General features: G+C 38.1%; 1 protein-coding gene across 1 annotated transcript in view; it reads right to left on the bottom strand.

Annotated features, from left to right (window-relative positions):
- TTC23L (tetratricopeptide repeat domain 23-like) overlaps positions 1-22370 on the bottom strand; it is a 78858-nt gene that overhangs the window by 20234 nt on the left and 36254 nt on the right. The window contains exons 5-9 of the mRNA XM_011969118.1: positions 21210-21366; positions 19720-19845; positions 17217-17394; positions 15174-15282; positions 3555-3682 (exon numbers count right to left, since the gene is read on the bottom strand). Of these exons, the coding sequence (XP_011824508.1) occupies positions 3555-3682; positions 15174-15282; positions 17217-17394; positions 19720-19845; positions 21210-21366 (698 nt within the window). The remainder of the gene's footprint in view (positions 1-3554; positions 3683-15173; positions 15283-17216; positions 17395-19719; positions 19846-21209; positions 21367-22370) is intronic.

Here is a 22370-nt window from a genome sequence, read left to right on the forward strand (position 1 = left end):
GTGATCCACCCGTCTCAGCCTCCCAAAGTGCTGGGATTACAGGCTTGAGCCACTGTGCCCGGCCGTGAAACTGATTTTTGTATGCTGATTTTGTTTCCTATAATTTAGTTGAATTTATTAGTTCAAACAGGTTGTGTGTGTGTGTGTGTGTGTGTGTGTGTGTGAGAGAGAGATCATTAGGGTTTTCTACATAACATCATGTCATTCTGCGAACAGAAATAATTTTACTTCTGTTCATATTTGGATGTTTTTTATTTAGCTTTCCTGCCTAACTGCTCTGGCTAGTACCTCCAGTACTATGCTGAATAGAAGTGGTGAAAGTGGGCATCCTTCTTTTGTTCCTGATCTTAAAGGAACAGCTTTCAGTTTTTCACCATTAAGTATGGTATTAGCTGTAGGCTTTGCATACATGTATGGCCTTTATTATCTTGAGGTAATTTCCTTCTATTCTTTCTTTGTTGGCAGTTTTGTTTTTTTGTTGTTATCATGAAAAGGTATTGAATTTTGTCCAGTGCTTTTTCTGGATCTCAGGGTATCATCTGATTTTTATCCTTCATTCTGTTAAGGCAGTATATCTCATTGATTGATTTTCGTATGCCAAACCATTCTTACATCCCAGGGATAAATCCCACTTGGTGATGGCATATGACTCTTTTAATATGCTGTTAAATTTGGTTTGCTAGTGTTTTGTTGAGGATTTTTGCATCTATGTGCCTCAGGGATATGGACCTGTAGTGTTCTTATAGTGTTTTATGGCATTGATGACAAGCTCATTCTCTGTTTTGTTTTTTGTTTTCTTTGTTTGTTTGTTTTTTGAGACAGGGTCCCTGTCACCCAAGTTGGAGTGCAGTGGTGTGATCACAGCTCACTGCAGCCTCAACCTTCCAGGCTCAAGTGATCTTCCTGCCTCAGCCTCCCATGTAGCTGGGACCACAGGTATGCACCACTGCTCCTGGCTAATTCTTTAATTTTTTTAGAGATGAGGGTCTCACTTGGTTGCCCAGGCTGGTCTCAAACCCCTAGGCTCAAGCAATCCTCCTGCCTTGGCCTCCCAAAGTGCTGGGAGTACAGGTGTGAGTCTCCATGCCCAGCCATGATTGTCATTTTGATGAATTACTGGAAGAAGGTGGTTCCAGATGAATGAGTTTTATTTTTTATCCATGGCAGATTAAACTACTTACCAAAATATATATGTGTGTGCATGTGTATGTATGTGTCTGTGTATTCCATGGGAACGATTCCCAAGTCTTGTGAGTTTCTGTTATGGTCCTCTAGGACAGGCCTAGAGCCTCACATGAAGCTTGGAGGCAGGGGAATGAGCTACTTTTAAATATGGGAAATGTGTCATAAAATTCAGCAGTTTCATTCAAAAGTTACCAGGCATCTTCTATGTGTCAGTTAGTGTTTCAGGCATTGAGGACACTGCAGTGAACAAAACAAACAAAACTTCCTGCCCTCATGGCACTTGCTTCCTAATGGTAAAGCTGACCTGTCCATAGTCCTGCTTATGGTTTAGATTTGGAGCCACCTGGCACTCAGGTCCTTTGGTAGCTTTGTCCAGGAGCTTGGTATACTAGAAAGTACTTTGTTAGAAGCAGAGGATTATCAGGCATTGGTACTGGTGGTGGTACTGGTAGTTTATCACAACCAAGGTCATGGTATTCACTGCACCAGACTATAACAGGGATAAGCTATTAAATTCTGGCAAAGTATTTTCACATCTTTGAAAAGAAAATTAATTATTAGATCAACCCATGGCATTGGGATCTCACATTAATCTTCTGAACTGGCCAGGTGTGGTGGCTCATGCCTGTAATCTTAGCATTTTGGAAGGCCAAGGCAGGCGGGTCACTTGAGGTAGGAGTTCGAGACCAGCCTGACCAACAGGATTAAACCTCATTTCTACAAAAAATACAAAAATTAGCTGGGTGTGATGGTGGGCGCCTGTAATCCCAGCTATTCCGGGAGGTTGAGGCACAAAAATCACTTGAACTTGGGAGGCAGAGGTTGCAGTGAGCTGGATTGTGCCACTGCACTCCAGCCTGGGCAACAGAGTGACTCTGTCTCCAAAAAAAAAAAAAAAAAAAAAAATCTTCTAAACCAACAGAAAATACCATGGCCACAGAAAAAAAAGGTTGCAAATCATTATAAGGTTTTTGTCTTTACAAATGGCAATTAAAATTGAAATAACGAAAATGTCACCATTTATAAAAATGTCTAGATAAGATATAAAAAACTTTTTTTCATTCCTGGAATAAATTTTTACTTACTATGTGCCTATAACTCTACTCTTATACTGGTTTTTACATGGCCAATAAGACCATGTCAAATCTATCCATATTTCTCACTCGCCTGAGGAAGTATAAAGTTGGCTTGGTCAGATCAAAGTCATGTGGGATCTTATGACAGACAAAGGTCTTCACTGTGTTCATGCTGCACTGAATATATAAAGTTCAAGTCAAAAGGTTTTGAATGATAACTTAGACTCATGGGACTTCTAAGTAAAAAAGTCAGCAATAACAATTATTTTCTATAACTTTTTAAAATGTGAAAACAAAATTGCTGCTAATAAAAACCTATCAGATCAAGAGAAAACCACTACCGCAAAAGAAAAGAACTAGTAGCTAGATCCAAAGATGGAAGCCAATTTTGACTTAAAATATTAAATACAAAGCCAGAGATTACATGTGTCCTGGATCTGAAGGATCTCATGTATCAAGATACAAGAAAAATATTTTTTTACTAATATTCCAAGCCACCTAAGCCCTGTGTATTATTCCTAGTTTTATTTTATTTTTTTTTCTCCAAACAAAACAGGCTTTATTTAGATCACCAAAAATAACATTTTACAGAAAGGGAACCATAACATTACACAACAAAGTATAGCTGTAAAATTTCAAACAAGAAAGGCAATGCTGGCAGGACATGGTGGCTCACTCCTGTAATTCCAGCACTGTGGGAGGCCGAGGCGAGTGGATCACCTGAGGTCAGGAGTTCAAGACCAGACTGGTCAACATGGCGAAACCCCATCTCTACTAAGAACACAAAAATTAGCTGGACATGGTGGCGCACGCCTGTAATCCCAGCTACTTGGAAGGCTGAGGCAGGCAAATCTCTTGAACTCAAGAGGCGGAGGTTGCAGTGGGCCGAGATCGCCCCAGTGCACTACAGCCTGGGTGACAGAGAGAGACCCTATCTCAAAAAAAAAAGTTTGTCAGAGAGGGAACCGTTAGAAGCAAACGTGTAGCTGCGAATTTTCTTTTGCCATCAATATCGAGTCCCTCTAAAATACTTTGACCCTACTTTGCGGTTTCCAAGTACAAACTAAACCTTGTTGGACAGAGTTGCTCAGTTTCATCAAAAGAAAAAAAAAAAAAAAAAAAAAAAAAAAAAAAAAAATTTGGTTAATGCTAACAAATAATGAAACAATGTGTTTCTTGCCTAGTTTTATCTGGGACCTATCTGATCTCCAGTATCTAAACTGTAAGATGAAAAATGCTATTGTGATCTAATAAACAAACTAGCAATTCTGTTTATGCATTGATCATATTTACCTGTTTTTCTCCATTTTGGACAAGCCATTTGCAAAATTCTTCAGTGGTGCTCACTGTTTCAAAATCCTCTGAGCCCAGTGTTGCTCGATATGCATTGATACTTTTTATGAAATATGTCTCAACAGCATCTGGAAAAATGGAAACAATTATTTAAGGCAAGCTGCTAACCTTTACATATGTCTAATACCAGCTTTGGCTCAACTGACATTTTCATGCTTAAAGTCCATGCTTGTTCTCAAGCCAGGTCTCATAAGGACTCTTTAAAAGTCTAAGATGTTTTTTGTTTGTTTGTTTGTTTGTTTGTTTGAGATGGAATCTCACTCTGTTGCCAGGCTAGAGTGCAGTGGTGCAATCTGGCTCAATGCAACCGCTGCCTCCTGGGTTCAAGCGATTCTCCTGTCTCAGCCTCCCGAGTAGCTGGAACTACAGGTGCATGCCACCATGCCCAGCTAATTTTTGTATTTTTAGTAGAGACAGGGTTTCACCATGTTGGCCAGGACAGTCTCAATCTCTTGACCTCATGATCCGCCCACCTTGGCCTCCCAAAGGGCTGGGATCACAGGCGTGAGCCACCGCGCCCGGCCCTAAAATGTGATTTAATGGCATCAGATGATGTTTTGGTTTTTATTCTCCTTAAAAATTCATGGAATTTTTTGTAGCAAAAAAGAAAGCTTCTGTCTGAATAGGGCTATTATGCTAATGTTACAAATAACTACCGTATTAAACTCCCAGGTATATTGCAAGACTATATTTTTAGCTAAATAAAACTCTGATAGTGAGTAATGTTTACTGAAGTTCCTGTTTGGGGGGTTGGGAGGAAGTAAGTTGTGATTTTATAAGTATTTTAAACATATAGTTGTTATGGCTTGAAAATTTAATTTTAATGCTGTGTCTTTCCAAACACAACACATGTACAATTCTGTAACATGTACAAATTGCATAGTAGTCACAGCTTTTAGGGTATCCATCACCCAAATAACGTACATTGTACTCATTAATTTCTCATCATCCACCCCCCCCATCACACTCTTATGAGTCTCCATTATCTATCACTGCACTAAGCCCATGTGCACACATTTTTTAGCACCCATTTATGAGTGAGAACCTTGATACTTGACTCTCTGTGTCTGGCTTGTTTCACTTAAGATAATGACTTTCAGTTCCATCCATTTTGCTGCGAAAGACATAATTTCATTCTTTTATGACTGAATAGTATTCTATTGTGTATTTATACCACATTTTCTTTATCCAGTCATCCACTGATGAATACTTAAGATTTATTCTGTTATCTTTGCTATTGTGAATAGTGCTGCGATAAACATACAAGTGCAGGAATCTTTTTGATACATACCTTTCTTTTCTTTTGGGTAGATGCCTAATAGTGGGATTCCTGGATCAAATGGTTGTTCTATTTTTAGTTCTTTGAGAAATCTCCATATTGTTTTCCATAGAGGTTGTACTAATTTACATTCCCACCAACAGTGTATGAGAGTTCCCTTTTCTCTGCACCCTCACCAACATCTGTTTTTTGTTGTTTTGTCTTTTTCATAATAGCCACTGTGACTAGGGTAAGATGATTTCTCATCTATACTGTCTTGATTCTGTGTTTTTTTTTAGTAAGTCTTGAAGTTGGATAGTGTCAGTCCTCCAACTTTGTTCTTCAATGTTGTTGGTTATTCTGGCCTCTCCATGTAAACTTCAGAATCAATTTGCTAATATCCAAAAAATAACTTGCTGAGATGATTATTGGAATTGAGTTGAATCGATAAATAAAGTTGGAAGAACTGACATCTTGACTACTGAGTCTTCTTATCTATGAACATGGAATAGACATTAAATAAAGATATCTCAGTTTACTTTAGTTCTTTGATTTCTGTTTTTTTCTTTTTGAGATGGGGCTCACTGTGTTGCCCAGGCTGGTCTCAAGCTCCTGATCTCAAGCAATTCTCCTACCTCAGTCTCCCAAGTAGCTAGGACTACAGGAACACACCACAATACCTGGCTAGTTCTTTGATTTCTTGCATCAGAGTTTTGTTGTTTTCCTCACATATATTTCACAAATATATTGCTAGATTTATACCTAATTATTTCATTTCTTGGAGTGCTAATGTCAATGGTATTGTTTTAAATTTTAAATTTTACTTATTCATTGTTGGTATATAGGAAAGTATTGACTTCTGCATATTAAACTAGTATCCTGAATCTTTTCTATAATCACTTATTAATTCCAGATTTTTTGTTGATTCTTTCAAATTTTCTAATCAATCTCATCTGCAAATAAAAAGTTATATTTCTTCCTTCACAAATATTATAGTATAGTTTTTATTTTGTTTTCTTCTCTTATTCCATTAGCTAGGTCTTCCATTATGATGCTGAAAAGGAGTGGTGAGAGACGAAACTGCCTTGTTCCTAGTCTTAATAGAAAAGCTTCTAGTTTTTCACCATTAAGAATAATGGTGTTGACCAGGCACAGTGGATCACATCTGTAATCCCAGCACTTTGGGAGGCCGAGGTGGGTGGATCACCTGAAGTCAGGAGTTTGAGACCAGCCTGGCCAACATGGCGAAACCCCGTCTCTACTAAAAATACAAAAATTAGCCAGGCATGGTGGGGGGTGCCTGTAATCCCAGCTACTCAGGAAGCTGAGGCAGGAGAATCACTTGAACCCAGAAGACAGAAGTTGCAGTGAGCTGAGATCACACCATTGCACTTCAGCCTGAGTGACAAAAGTGAAACTCTGTCTCAAAAAAAAAAAAAAGAACACTAGTGTTAGCTGCAGGTTTTTTTGCAGATGTGACTTATCAGGCTGAGGAAATCCCCCTGTATTCCTAGTTTGCTGAGAGTTTTTATCATAAATGAGTGTTGGATTCTTCCAAATGCTCTTTCTGCATCTATTGATATGATCATGCAGTTTTTCTTCTTTAGCCTGTTGGTGTGATGCATTGATTGATTTTCAAATGCTGGACTGGCCTTGCATACCTGGGATAAAGCCCAATTGGCTGTAGTGTATAATTCTTTTTATGCATTGATGGATTCAACTTGCTAATGTTTTGTTAAGGATTTTTGCCTCTATGTTCATGAGATGTATTGATCTGCAGTTTTCTTTTTTTTTTTTTAATCTTGATAATTTTTTTAAATTATACTTTAAGTTCTGGGGTACATGTGCAGAATGTGCAGGTTTGTTACTAGGTATACACGTGCCATGGTGGTTTGCTGCACCCATCAACCCGTCATCTACATTAGGTTTTTCTCCTAATGCTATTCCTCCCCCAGCCCCTGACAGGCCCCAATGTGTGATGTTTCCCTCCCTGTGTTCATGTGTTCTCATTGATCTATAGTTTTCTTTTAATATCTTTGTCTAATTTTGGAATTAGGGTAATGTTGGCTTCATAGATTGACTTAAAAATAGTTACTCTGCTTCTATCTTTTGGAAGAGATTGTCAAGAATTTGTTATATGTTTGGTAGAATTCACTAGTGAACCCACATGGGATGGTTATTAATTATTGATTCAATTTCTTTAATAGAAATGGATCTGTTCAAATGGCTTAGATTTTCTTATGTGAGTTTTGGCAGATTGTATCTTTCATGAGAGAGTGACCTATTTCATCTAGGTTATTGAATTTTTGAGCCTAGAGTTTTTCATAATATTCTTTTATTGTCCTATTAATGTCCATTGGATCTGTAATGATGTTTCCTGTTTCATTTCTCATAATAGTAATTTGTGTCCTGTCTGTTTTCCTCAGCCTGGCTAGAGGTTTATCAATTTCATTGATCTATTCAGAGAATCAACTCTCAGTTTTGTTTTCTTCGTTGACTTCCTGTTTTTAATTTCATTGATTTCTACTGTAATTTTTATTACTTTTTTCTTACTTTGGAATTAATTTGCTCTTCTTTTTCTAGCTTCCTGAGGCAGAAACTTAGATTATTCATTTTAGATCTCCTTTCTAATATACAAATTCAATGCTACAAATATCCCTTTAAGCACTACTTTTGCTGCATCCCACAAATTTTACATTGTTTTCATTTTCAAAAAAAAATCTTAATTCAAAACATTTTAAAGTTTCTCTTGAGATTTCTTTTTATCCCACACATATATGGGATATGTGTTGTTTAATCTCCAAGTATTTTGGGATTTTCCAGGTATCTTTCTGTTACTGATTTCTAGTTTAATTCCACTGTGGTCTGAGAGCAGACATTGTACATTTTCTATTCTTCTAAATTTGTCAGGGTGTGTTTCATGGCCCAGAATGTGGTCTATCATGGTGACTGTTCCATGTGAGCTTGGGAAGAATGTGCACTCTGCTATCGTTTGGATAGAGTAGTCAATAGATGCTAATTGTATTAAGTTGATTGATGGTGCCGTTGAATTTGATTATGTCCTTACTGATTTTCTGCCTGTGTGTTTGTCCATTTCTGATACAAGGGTATGATGGCTAATACTGAGTGTCTTGATTGGACTGAAGGATGCAAAGTATTGATCCTGGTTGTGTCTGTGAGGGTGTTGCCAAAGGAGATTAACATTAGAGTCAGTGAGCTGGGAGAGGCAGACCCACCCTTAATCTGAGTGGGTACAATCTAATCAGCTGCCACTGTGGCTAGGATAAAAGCAAGCAGGAGAATGTGAAAAGATTAGACTGGCTTAGCCTCCCAGCCTACATTTTTCTCCCATGCTGGATGCTTCCTACCCTCAAACATCAGACTTTGGGACTTGGACTGGCTTCCTTGCTCCTCAGCTTGCAGATGGCCTATTGTGGGACCTTGTGATCCTGTGAGTTTAATACTCCTTAATAAACTCCCCTTTATATATACATATCTATCCTATTAGTTCTGTCCCTCTAGAGAACCCTAATACAAGGGGTGTTGAAGAGTACAACTATGATAGTGAATTCATCTATTTCTTCTTACAGTTCCATCATTTTTTCCTCAAATATTTTGAAACTCTTGTTAGGCATGTACACATTAAGGATTGTATGTCTTCTTGGAGAACTGACCCCTTTATCATATGTAATGCCCTTCTTTATCCCTGATAACTTTCCTTGCACTAAGTGTGTCCTGGCTGAAACTAATATGACTACTCTTGCATTCTTTTGATTAATGTTAGTATAGTGTATCTGTCTCCATCCATTTTCTTTTAATCTATGTGTGTCTTTATATTTAGAGTGGATTTATTGTAGACAGCATATAGTTGGGCCTTGTTTTTTGATCACTCTGAAAATCTTTCTTTAAATTGGTTTATTTAGACCACTGATGTTTAAAATAATTGTTAATATAGTTGGATTAACACTTACCATATTGTTTTTTCTATTTGTTGTCCTTTTTCTTTGTTTTTGTCTTTTACTCTTTTCCTGCCTTTTGTGGTTTTGCTTTCTAAATTTATTTTTTTATTTTTTATTTTTTTAGAGATAAGATTTCATTCTGTCTCCTAAGCTGGAGTGCAATGGTATGATCATAACTCACAGCAGCCTCGAACTCCTGGGCTCAAGCAATCCCCCCACCTCTGCCTCCTAAGTAGCTAGAGTTACAGGCACAAGCCACTGCACCCAGCTCCTTTTGTGGTTAAATTGAGCATTTCATATATTCCAGTTTCTCCTTTTAGCATATCAGTTACACTTTTTTTTTTTAAACTCTTTTTAGTGGTTGCCCTGGAGTTTTCAATACACATTTACGACTATTCCAAGTTCACTTGCAAATAACACTATACAGTACCTTATAATAACAGAATAATCCTAATCCCTGCCTTCTGCTCCTAATCACTGTTGTCATTCATTTACATGAGAATTCATAATTGAATACACTGTTGCTATGATTTTGAACAAACTTATTTGTTAGATTAAGAATAGGAAAAATGAGGTTTTTATTTTATTATCACATTTCTTCTCTAGTGCGCTTTCTTTCCTTATGTGCCTATGGATTTCTGTATCATTTTCCTTTGCTCTGAAGAACTTCTTTTAGCATTTCTTTAAAGGAAGTTATGGTACAGTTCCTGTGGAGATAGATTTCCACTCTGGTACATTGTGATTCTCTTTATTTTGCTGTCTCTCCAATATGTGGGGCACTGGTTTGCCATGTGACCTCAGTTCTCTATGACAGATCTAAGAGGAGTTAATTTTTCATTTTGCTTTTTACATGTTGTTTGGATGAAGTGATGACTTCCAAACTCCTTATATACCAGAACAGAAACCAGAAGTTTTTGCTCAGATTTTAGTGCTTATTATTTTTAATCTGGATTTCTGGGGTTCACTCCTGTGAACTTAGTGTTGACCCACTGATTTGGGCAGAGGTTGTGCTTAAATACCTTCAGCCTATTAGTCGCCCATCCTGTCAATTGATCTGTATGTAGACGAAAATGCATTCCAAGCTCTCGCACATTTCAAGTCTTCTTTGGTTGTTACTCTTTGTTAGGCTCCCAAGTATCCCCTGTAGATGTATATTTAGTTTCGTGGGTATCCAGGGATGTGGGGAGAACTCATTTAGCTCTTCTGTGGTCTCCCCATTAAAATTTCTGATGCCACTCACACCAACCAGGACAGCAACTTCAGGATAGTGTCAACATGCAGACTTTCCTCTTTTCATTTCCTCCAGTGTTTGCCCCCTTTATCTGATAAACCTGAGGGTTTTTATCCCTGTCATTATATTAAGTCTGCCTCCAATGCCAGCAAAGCTGCCGGTTCTCCTGTGCAGCCCATGGCGATAACATTGCAGTTCTCATGGACCGACCTGGGGCAGTGGATGGAAGCAGCCCCAGGCAGGACGGCCACAGATTTTCTCTTTTCTCAAAGCTCCAGCAGTTTTTTCAAAAATAAATGCTTTGCAATTTGTTCTCTTTATCTACTTCCAGCACTATCAAATAGTTGTTTATGCTCATTTTATTCAGTTTGTGTGACTGTATGTGTGGATATGATTTACAGACCTCTTCACAAAGTCAGTGTCTAGTGTCTGTTTACATTTTGATGAAATCTTACTTTGTAGTTTAATGTTTACCTAAATGTAACTATAAACAATAGTATTATTTTGTGTGTCCTAAAAATGCAACTGTTTTTCCTTAATACTTTTTAAAAATTAACCTTGATAGCTACAGGTATAGTCCGGTCCTTTTTTTTTTTAATTTTTTTGAGACATAGTCTCTCTCTGTCGCCCAGGCTGGAGTGCAGTGGTGAGATCTCAGCTCACTGCAAGCTCCACCTCCCAGGTTCACGCCATTCTCCTGCCTCAGCCTCCCGAGTAGCTGAGACTACAGGCGCCCGCCACCACGCCCGGCTAATTTTTTTTTTTTTATTTTTGTATTTTTCAGTAGAGATGGGGGTTTCACCATGTTAGCCAGGATGGTCTCGATCTCCTGACCACGTGATCCGCCCGCCTCGGCCTCCCAAAGTGCTGGGATTACAGGTGTGAGCCACCGCGCCTGGCTTTTTTTTTTTTTTCTTGAGACCGAGACTGGCCCAGGCTGGAGTGGAATGGCGCAATCTCGGTTTACTGCAACTTCGGAAGCCTTCTGGGCTCAAGCAAATCTCCTGTCTCAGCCTCCTGAGTAGCTGGGATTACAGGCGCACGCCACCAAGCCTGGCTAATTTTTGTATTTTTAGTAGAAACGGGGTTTCACCATGTTGGCCAGTGTGGTCTCAAACTCCTGATCTGAGGTGAAACACCTGCCTCAGCCTCCCAAAGTGCTGGGATTACAGGCGTGAGCCACTGCGCCCCGGCCCAAGTCCAGTCCTTTTAACAACTACAAAATTCCATGTAGTGAATACACCAAATTTTCCTTTTACTTATCGATAAATATTTGGGTTATTTTTTACAGTTACAACTAGTGACACAGTGAACATCTTTATTCATGTTTGCTTTAAATTTTACTAGATATTATCAAATTAGTCTCCAAATTTAATATCAATTGACACTCACTCCTACTAGTTATGAATACACATACCCATTTACCCATAATTTGCCAACTGCAAATTTATATTTTTAAACTTTTAAAATTTTCACATAGGATGGGTGAAATTCTGATCTTGCATTTTTAAAGATACATACCATTTTAAGATGTGTGACATCCTGCCAAATTGCTCTCCAGAGTTTTTATCAAATCTCATCAATCCTGGTGTTACCGTTTTAAAAAATTTTGACAGTTTGGTAGACAAAAACAGTAACTTTGCTTTTATTTTTTAATTACTAGTATGATTGAAACTTTTTCCACATGAATTTTGGCCTTATTTATTATTTTTAGAGGCAGGGTCTTACTGCGTTGCCCAGGCTAGAGTGCAGTGGCAGGCTTATAGTTCACTGCAGACTCGAACCCTTAACTCAAGCAATCCTCCCATTTCAACCTCCTGAGTAGCTAGGACCATAGGCACGTGCTACTACACCCAGCTTTTCTTTTCTTTTCTTTTCTTTTTTTTTGTAGAGATGGAGCCTCAAAATTCCTGGCTTCAAGTGATCTTCTCACCTTGGCCTCTGTATTTTTTATCCAGGCCTTGGTACTTTTTCAACGCCTATTTTTTTCTATGTAAATATAAATTTTAGCTCTTACATTTAGGACAATGATCCATTATTAATGTTTGTGTATGGCATGAGCAAGAGTCCAATTTTTTTTTTTGGCATGTGGTATCCAGTTGTTCCAGTATTATTTGTTTTAAAGACTATCCTTTCCATATTGAATTACTTTTGCACATTTATCAAAAATTAATTGGCCATAATTATATGGGTCTATTTCTGTACTCCACTGTGTTCCAATGACTCTGATCTCTGTGTCTGTCCCTTCACCAATATACCACATTCTCTTGATTACTGCTTTATAGTAAATCTTAAAATCAGGTACTATGATTCCTCCAACTATATGCTTTTCCAAAACCATTTTAGCTATACTAATTTCTTTGCTTTTTCACACAAATTTTAGAGTCAGCTTGTCTATATTTACAAATGCTTCTGTTGGGATTTTATTTATAATTATGTTAAATCTGCAGATCAATCTTGGAAGACTGATATCTTTATTATATTGTCTTCCAATTCATACATAGTATATCTATTTATTTAGGTCATCTTTAATTTCTTTCATCAGTTTTGTAGTTTTCACACATAAATACTGTACATATTTTGATAGATTTATACCTAAATATTTCATTTGTAGGGATGGGGCTATTGTGATTTTTTTTTTAATTTTTGTTTCCAGTTGTTCATTGCTACTATATAGAAATACAATTAAGTTTTGTGCATTGACCTGGTATCCTGTGACCTTGCTAAACTTAAACATATTAGTTCTAGGATTTTTGTAGATTATTTGGCATTTTCTACAGAGACAATCATTTTTACTGCAAATAGGGACTATTTTATTTTTCTTGCCTTCTTGCATTTGCTGGACTTCTAGTACTATGCTGAATAGGAGCAGTGAGAGTGAACATCCTTGCCTTGTTCTTGATCTTGAGGGGTAAAGCACTCAGTCTTTCACCACTAAGCATGAAATTAACTATAGGGTTTTTTGTAAATGCCTTTTGTCAGATTAAGGAAGTTCCTTTCATCATGAATAGATGTTGAATATTGTCACACGCTTTTTCTGCAACAACTGATAAAATCATGCTCTTTCCATGACTGGACTGTTAATATGGTAGAGGTACACTGACTGAAATTTGAATATTAAACCAGTGTGACATCCTCAAGAAAAAAAACTTCACTGATCACAGTGGTCTGTGACCATACCACCCTAAACACACCAGATCTAATTTGATCATGGTATGTTATTTATATATTGCTATATATTTTGTTGCTTTTTTCATCTACAACCATGAAAGGTCTTGATCTATAGTTGTCTTGTTTTTTTCTTATAATGTCTTTGCCCAGTTTTGATATCAGGGTAATGCTGGCCTCATAAAATTAGCAAGTGTTTTCTCCTCTTCTGTTTTCTGAGACAGATTATGTAGAATTGTGTGTTATTCCTTCTTTAGATGTTACATAGAATTCCCCAGTGAAATCATCTGGGCCTGGAGATGTCTTTCTTAAAAGATTAACTACAAATTTATTAAAAAGAAATAGTTACGGGTCCATCCAGGTTGTTCATCTTGACTACATTGTTTTTACTTTTATTTATGGCACTTTGTGACAGAAACTTTAGACCTGTACTCCACTGTGTGCCAATGACTCTGATCTCTGTGTCTGTCCCTTCACCAATATACCACATTCTCTTGATTATTGCTTTATGGTAAATCTTAAAATCAGGTACTATGATTCCTCCAACTGTATGCTTTTCCAAAACCATTTTAGCTATCCTAATTTCAAACTCTTCTTTTATGGTATGTCTTTGTGTGCTTTGAAAAGTTCTTTCCTCCAATTTTTAATTTTAGTATTTGTATTCCAGTACTATATTTTCTTCTCGTTAATTTACATTTTTAGTTTTGATGCATGAAATGTTAGTCCACCTGGAATTTAGTGAATGATATCATATAAAAATCTATATTTTTAAAGTTAAAAATTAGTATATAAGAAAAGGATGAGGTGGCCTTGAAATCTCTCAACTGTATAAACATAAACGTTTGTTTTTTCTCACTTTAAAAAAAAGCTAAAATTTGTACATATTCACAGACTAAATTTCTTATAACCACAAAGACTACTTTTAAAAAGCTCAAGTATATATGGAGAATATATACTGTGAATATAGAGGAGGAAATCTTAAAAGGAGAAAGATGATTAGCTGAAAAACAAAGAATCAGGAAGTCTTCAATGGATATTTATGCTTAAAAAATAATTAAAAGAATAATTAAAAGAAAAAATGTTTAATGACATGGGGAATACAAGCATTGAAAAAAGTAGGATGCAAAGCTTTCTCTGTAATTCTGTCCATCTCTCTAACTGGAAAATAACATACAGAAAAAGGTTACTTTTATAAGCAAAGAAAACAGACAGTTTTAAAATGATCAAATTACATTCTTCATGAAGCCTAAATTCCTCCTGACAGGCCACTGAATCCATCAGTGTCCATTAATCTGATCAAGCCAGCAGAGAATGATACATTGTCCTCCCTCACTGGTTCATTTGTGTCTCTCCCAAAGCCACCCACTTTCAAAAAGATGACCTTGCCAGACAAAGAACTATTGTTGAAGCATAAATTAATCAGTTGGCTTTCTCTGTAACTCCCAGTATCTAACTATTGAATATAGGTCAAGAAAATGCTGCTAACAAACATTCTCTCTTGCAAACCAGAGGAAAAGAGTCAAGGAGACTGAAAGTGGAGGAGGAGATGGGGAACCAATGCTTTACCCATTTATCACTGGATTTCCTCATCAACCGACACTGCACAGCCACCTTCACAGTGTGTGTGATATCTACTAGTTAAGAAGGTGAATCTTGCTGAGATTCAAAATAAATAAAGAATATAGAAATCAGATGATTTATTTGTTTCTGACATTCCAACAATGTGGAAATCAGATGATTTATTTGTTTCTGACATTCCAACACATGTGGAGGTATATTATCAGGTTTAAATTAATGTGTAATTGCTTTTGTATGAGACTGCGACTCACCTAATCTTTCCATTACAGGAATAAATAGCTAATTAGAATCGTAGATAGACCATTTGCCAATGTGCTTCCCTCATGCGACTGGGAAATAACTTCAAGGCTACCTCTTTTACCTACCCCTGTGCTGGGCCTCTCCAGACATGGCATAAGCTTTGGCCAGTAACGCACTCGTTTCTGCAGTTTTGGGGCTGACTTCAGTGAACAAAGAAACACAGATAGAATGAGCCTGGAATAAAGAAAGTCATGACAAGGTAAGCACCCAAATGACAGTGTTCACTGTGGATTTAGATGAGAGGTGAGTTTGAGTCCCAGCTCTGCCACTTCCTAGCTATGAGTCTTGTGCAAGTAATGTCACCTTCATTCGTTGAAGGAATATATAATTCCCACTGTTTAGGGTTTGGGAAAGATTAAGTGAGATGGTATATGCAAAGCACAGGGCATAGTACTCATCACATTGTAAGTTCTCATAAATGTTAGCTAGTATAATTTTTATTAGATTTCATAGCAAACATAAAGTCATAACCTTAGCTCAGTCTCACTGGACTGAACTCCAGTCTCGAAGACAGTCTTATAAATGTAAATCAGGGATAACTGGAATAGTACTTGTTACAAAAACTTGTTGTAAATATTAAATAAATTAATGGTTAATATATGTAAAGTGGTTAGAACACCACCCAGCATATAGTAAGCACTAAAAAAGTGTTAGATTTTATATTATTTGTGCTAAAATGGAAGGAGTAACACTTGGAAAAGAGAAGGAGAAAAACATTGAGTCCACACCCACCAGCCACAAAAGAACCACCTGTGCTTAATATTTCACAGGCCAGATACTGCGAGGTGTTTCAAAGAGCTGAGGGATTATCAGAGAAGACTTTAGAGCTGAAACACAGAACAGAGTTGTTATGAGTACAGGCTGTATGGTCAGATTTAGAGTTCAAATCCCTGCTTTACTATTTGTTAGCTATACAGTGTCAGCTGAGTTAGCTAAAACTCTTTGTGCTTCAGTTTTCTCATCCTTAAAATGAGATAAAATAATAATGGTACCTACTTCATAGAGCTACTGTACAGATTAAATGAATCAATATATCCTCTAGGGCACTTAGAAAAAGCATTCCGTAAATTTTAACTCTTATCTTTTGGTGCTTTTGGGAAACACTGATATTTATTGTTTTATTCATTCCGAAAAAGCATTCCGTAAATTTTAACTCATCTTTCGGTGCTTTTGGGAAACACTGATATTTATTGTTTTATTCATTCTGATCTGACCACTGCTTTAAGAAAGTCTTGAACACAAAAACCAGACTGGCTTTTTCTGTAAGCAGTGGACTCCCTGCCTTCACAGCAGTGTTCTCTGACATCTCTCCACTGTGTGATGTTTCTAATCGTAGATTGTCAGATTGTGTGCAATGCCTTTTCTTCCGAATCTGTTTTCATGTATACTGTTAGAATGCATTGCACCTTTTCTATGATACAGGATATCCAGTATTTTGATCTGTTTGTTGCTGTGGGAGATGCTTGAAGCCATGGGCAGCATTCTCCTTTGGAGAGAGAAAAGGTGAATTTAGCAGCTTCGACTACATGATACATAAAAGTACCCTAAACTGTTACCATATGATAGACTCAACATTCCTTCCTACGTTTTGTTTTGTTTTCCCCTGGGCATTTGTCAAGTTAGTTACCTCCAAGTGAAACGCCCTTTTGTTAGTTTAACCTTAGGTTTGGAAATATAATCAGCTAGACTAGTTTAAAGTACAAATGACAGCATTACCCTAAAATATCATGATTTTTCTTTTAAAAAGGCCCTTTGTTATTGCTGAAGATGTAAGTTCGGTTGTCCCCGTATCTTTTTTCCTTGGAGTAGACTCACATTTTGCTTCTTTTTCCCAGCACCAACAGAGATGGGAGTGGGTGCCTGGGAAGGGGAAGTGCTGTCTGCACAGCCAGTGACACAGTACATTCACCCACCTGAGTCAGTGTTCTCTGGCCTGGTCATTTAAGGTTTGATCAAGGGCTCTTAGGTGGATCTGGAGGCAAGTCAGGGTTAAAACAGAATCAATTCCAGCCCTTGTTCTTCTGAGAAGCCCATGCTTCCCCGGCCCTGAGAACCAGGCCTGGGGCCAAACAAGGCAACCCAGCCTGGGCTCTGGCCAACCCACTGACCTGCTGCAAGTACTGGATGGCCTGGTTGTGGTTCCTCCTTAGCTGCTCGATCTGAGCAGTTTCCTCATACAGGCTGATCAGATCTGACGTCCTGTCACCCTTGGCAGCAATAACATCGTCAATTGCCTTTTCAAAGTATGTCAGTGCTAGGTTCAATCTGTGGATGGCCAAGGAGGCTCTGCAAGAAAAGGGATGAAAGTAGAAAGTCACAGAGAGGCCACTTACTTTGCAGACACAAAAGGAACTGATTCCAAGAATTAGAGAATTTGGCCTTCGTAGGCCCATCATCTTGGTAGCTGGCTCAAAAATCCAGCCTTGCTGTAAATAAACTCCAATTATCCCGCATTTTATCCATCAGATTTCACTGACTACTCATTAAACTCATTACTATGTCGTGCTGTTGTCTAATTTTTTAAAAAGGCAAATGGAAAAAATGGCTTCCAGGAATTCACAAGATGGGATAATTTACCCATAAACATAGACTTTCTAAAATCAAAATAAAATTTTATTACCTCTGGTTCTCTCTCTTTCAGGCCAAAGAAAGTTTTTGCTTTGTTTTGTTCCATGTAATTTGGCCAATTCCTCCTCAGTTAAAAATGAGAGAGGATAGAAAAAAAAATGTAAATATTCTCCAAAGAGAGTGATTAAATAAATTATAGCATATCATAAATAAAATACCTCAGAGACATTAAAAGTCATGTTTTCTTTTTAGACAGATATGGGGAGATACTAAAATTGTGCTAAAAGAAAAAATATATAAAACTGCACTTAAAATGTGATCCACATAGAGGTATAGTTATCGATATCCACATATATCTGTCCAAAATGTTCATAGCAGTTATGTCTGTGTGGTGGTATCACAGTTGGCTTATTTGTTCTTTATACCTATCTGTATTTTCAAAATTTTCCACCACAAAGTTGGGAATATAATTTTTTTAAATGAGGATAAAACAGTATCTCATTGAGGTTTATTTTTCCAGAGACAGCAAGACAAAATGAGAGCATGGGTAGTTCAAAGCTGCTTCTGGTAGTTATTAGCTTTATCAAACTCTACAAGCCAACATTTCCTTCTAAATAAAACAATTGAGTTTATACTGCAAGTGTGTTGTGAAGAATAATATTCAGTGTAAAATCACCTAACACGTAGTAGATACACAATCAATATTCCTTCCTCCTCACTCCAATATTTGTATTCCTAAGTTGAATTAAAAATATATGTGTAAGCCAGGTGTGGTGGTGTCTTGCCTGTGGCCTCAGCTATGGAGGAGCCTGAGCCCGGGAGTTCGAGGTTTCAGTGAGTTCTGATTGCACCCTGCACTCCAGCCTGAGTGACAGAGTGAAAAGCTATCTAAATGAAAATGATAGAAATACCTACCCTCATTGGCTGTCATGAGGACTAAGTGAAATAAATTATGTAAAGCACTTAGAACAGTGTCCAGTATGTAGTTATACTTAGTAGGCACTCTAACACTTAGAACAGGACATGCATAAAAAAGGTATTCAATAAATACTGGAGAATAGATGAACAAAATGAGCACCAGAGTTTTTCTGAAAAAGGAATAAGGCTATCTTTCACATAAGGCAGAAAACTTTAGGCCCTATGTGACAGGAGTAGACATTCGCCAGAATGTAATTTATTGCCCTATGGACTTAAGTCAATAGTTTGATTTAGTTCTGGACATTCCAACATCTCCCCATTTCCCATTTGACTTCTAGATTCATGGTTGTTTAGAGGAGGCAGACATGACGCATGTATTTCATTTACTTACCATTCAGTCATATACCCTACTGTGCCAAGTGCTTACAGTTCTGGAAACAGATTGCTTTCAAGGATGTAAAGATATTTGAAAAATCTAGGGAACAGTAAACTCTTTATTCTTTTTCTTCTAACAATCTGATGGGCCCACATTCGTTTCTAAATATTCTGATTCTCGGAGGATCCCTAACTCAACAGCAAGACAGTTAAATCTTGTTCTGTCTTAAACAAATTCCATGAACTTTGTTTTCATATGGAACAGCACTTTCCTTAAAAATGCACATGCTGTGCATGGCTTTCACAGCTTCCAGTTAACTGTCTCCATTAAGTGTTTCTTCATCTAAAATGTCACATGTAATGACAAAAATAGGTGGCAATTCAGAAAAAAATATATTAGAGTGAGCGTGAGAGGCAAGTGTAAGGAAGACTAAGAGTTAGTGAGTTCAGATCACAGATCCAACATTTACAAGCTATGTTATCTTGGACAATTTGTTTAACCTCGGCTTCAGTCTCCTTGACTGCCCCCCTTTAATAAAATAATAGTCATACCAACTACCTCAATAGCTGTTGTGAGGATTACATGGGGCAGTACACAAAAGGCACAGTGTATGCGTTTGGTAAATATGAGCCTGTTTTATTATCATTTGAGTTTCTGGGGTTTTTTGCTCTAAATATTTTTCTCCCTAATATCATGTAATTCCAGGCCTCATTCATAAAATCCTCAGCTTCTCCAAGCCCAGATCTTACCTGCCCAAAGCAAGTGTTAGGTCTTTCTCAGAGACTTGTAATTCACAAACGCCTCCTTCGTATAATTCTTTCAGCTCCTTCATGTTTCTCTCTGCCTTCTGCAGGTTGAAATAGGCTTCTCTGCCAGTGAAACAGTCAAGGAAAATGCCAAGTACTCAAACTAACATCCACTGCACAGGGACAGCAGGTGATAAGGAAACAAAAGGGGCTCTTGGAAAAATGAAGTAATATTAAAAATGGTTACTTAACTATGTTCTCTATTTTCCATGTATTATGTTGTCAAGAAGGAAGAATTCTTTAGAGGAGGAACAGGGGCTTGGGTTTCCTGTGGTGGTTGCCGGAATCCAAGACTAGAGTAGGAAGGGTTTGCAGGAGTGAACGGAAACTGTAAATTACACTCGATTTCCTTGAGAGGCATCTACTGCGTGACAATAGTTATTCATTTTTCCCAAGCCTGTTCCTGTGAATGGTAAAAGAGGCTAATTACTCTGAAAGGAACTTTCTGGGTCATTTAGAAAGTCCAAGCAAAGCAGGTTTTGGGCCAGAGGCAAACAGCAGAAAAGCAAAAAAATCCCTTTAATTCCCAAACATGCTCCTATTTCCCACATTTTCAATAGCCCCCTGCTAAGGGTATAACAGAGGAAGGCCACATATCAGATTTTGCAAGTTGAACATTAGGACCAAAAAAGTAGAGAGGGGGATGTGTGGAGAGGAGACTGGGGACACATGGGCTCAAGGAGTGCTCATGATGATTTGTGAACATCAAATGCCCTTAACATCTTTCCAGTGGAGATGGTACAAAAGGCTGTCAAAATCTCCAGTTCTGAGGAAAGGCACATATAACAGTCCCCCTCTGGGGGTTTGCAGAACTACTTGTTTTGTCTATTTTGCTTGGCCTCCAGCCTCATGGGCAGTATCCGCAAGAGCATTTCAAAAAACTAAAATGATCGAGAATCAGTTAAATCAGTGGTTTTGGGCTGCAAATTACAATCTCTGGAGGGCTTTTAAAAATTTCAATGAACAGATGTACCTCAGAGCCTCTCAGTCAAAATCTTTGGGGTAGGAACAGAGAGCAGAAATTCTTAAAGCTCCCCAGGGGATTACAATGTGCAGCCTAGTTTGCCAAATTGTGCTTTAAATTATTGCCCATTCTCTCCATCCCTACACCACCACTGCCACCACCCGCAACCTCATTGCTAATACTGATTTTCTTGGGTGCTCAATGAAGAGTGGAACAGACTCAGAAAACCTTCGACTGGCTAGGTGATATGTCATCTCTTCCATGGCTCAACTCAGAGCCTATATGAATAGACACAGGAAGAGAATACACACCCTTCTAGATGGACAGGAGAGGCTTGTGGAGGGCCTCGATGTTGGAACAGATCTACAAGGCCTTGGTTCCATTTCCCACCCTCCTGTATGAGATGACCCATCTGGCATGTGTGGCCTGTGGCCCTGAACACTAAACACAGCTGGGAAGGGAAGGATATCGGTTCTGCAAGAGCCAGGCCACCCCCAGAGTGTAGTACAGCATGACCAGAGCTTCCAGGATTTCCTCTTTCTCCTTATCTGAGGTCGTATTTGCCTTCCAGGTCAACAGTGTATTCTTGGCTGACACAGCATGTTTCTTGGCCTGAACTGGGAGGCCTGGGGGAGTTAGAGGGTGGGTAGCAAGAAGACAGACATTAAAAAGGCATGCTTCAGTCAAAAACATTCCTGGGAGGGGATAAGGTGGGCAGTGCAGTTGTCATATGGTTTATAGCATTGGTTCCTAAATCTGGCTGTGAATCAGAATTATTGGAAATGCTTGTAAAGAATACAGATTCCTGGACCCCACCCAAGACCTACTGAGTGGGGAATCTCTAGAGAAGTGGGGTCCAGGGATCTCTAATTTTAATCTGTACCACAAGTGGTTCTCATTCAGCCCTCTCAACATTAGCCTTCAGAGCTCAGTTTGGAACTCAAGATAGAGACAGGAATGAAAGGTGAGTATCCTATTTCTGGTTCTACCTGCCACTAATGCCATGTGACCTTTCCAACCCACAAAGCTTCTCCATCCTCCAATTGTTGAATAACAATAATAATTATAGAAGCTGCCCCTTATCAAACACATGGAGATAGTCCAGGAACAAAGTAGGTTATGCCATAGAATGCTGTGCATTGAGCATTCTGGAAAAGCCATTCTGTAAATACAAGGGCTTATGAATGCAATTACTTCCATCTGGGGATTTTTTTTTTTTTCAATCTAAGATGAATCTGGTGATACTAACTGGTCACATAACACACATAAAAAGATTGCAATTGCTAAATGCAGTGAGGCCCCAAACTAAGAAGGCAAGTCCAGACCCTAGCTAGACAGAACTGGTGGGGTTTTTCCCCTGGTTTTATCTTTTTTTTTTTTTAATATTTAAAAATACAAAACTTGTGTCCAGGGCTGACTTTCCATAGACTGCAGGGAGGGAGCTGCTCTGCTACATACAAAACCCTAACCCAGAAGCAGGTCATCTAATGATTTAGCACCAGGTTCCTCTCAAATATGCATTGCATGAAGGGTGAAAGGGCAGCCCCAAATCTCATTTTTTCCCCTTGTGTTTTGCTGATGTTCCTGGGCATTTACACGAGCTGCTCTTTGTCCAGTCAACAGAGGTAGA

The sequence above is a fragment of the Mandrillus leucophaeus genome, unplaced genomic scaffold (assembly GCF_000951045.1).
Source record: "Mandrillus leucophaeus isolate KB7577 unplaced genomic scaffold, Mleu.le_1.0 Scaffold873, whole genome shotgun sequence".
Taxonomy (NCBI): Eukaryota; Metazoa; Chordata; class Mammalia; order Primates; family Cercopithecidae; genus Mandrillus; species Mandrillus leucophaeus.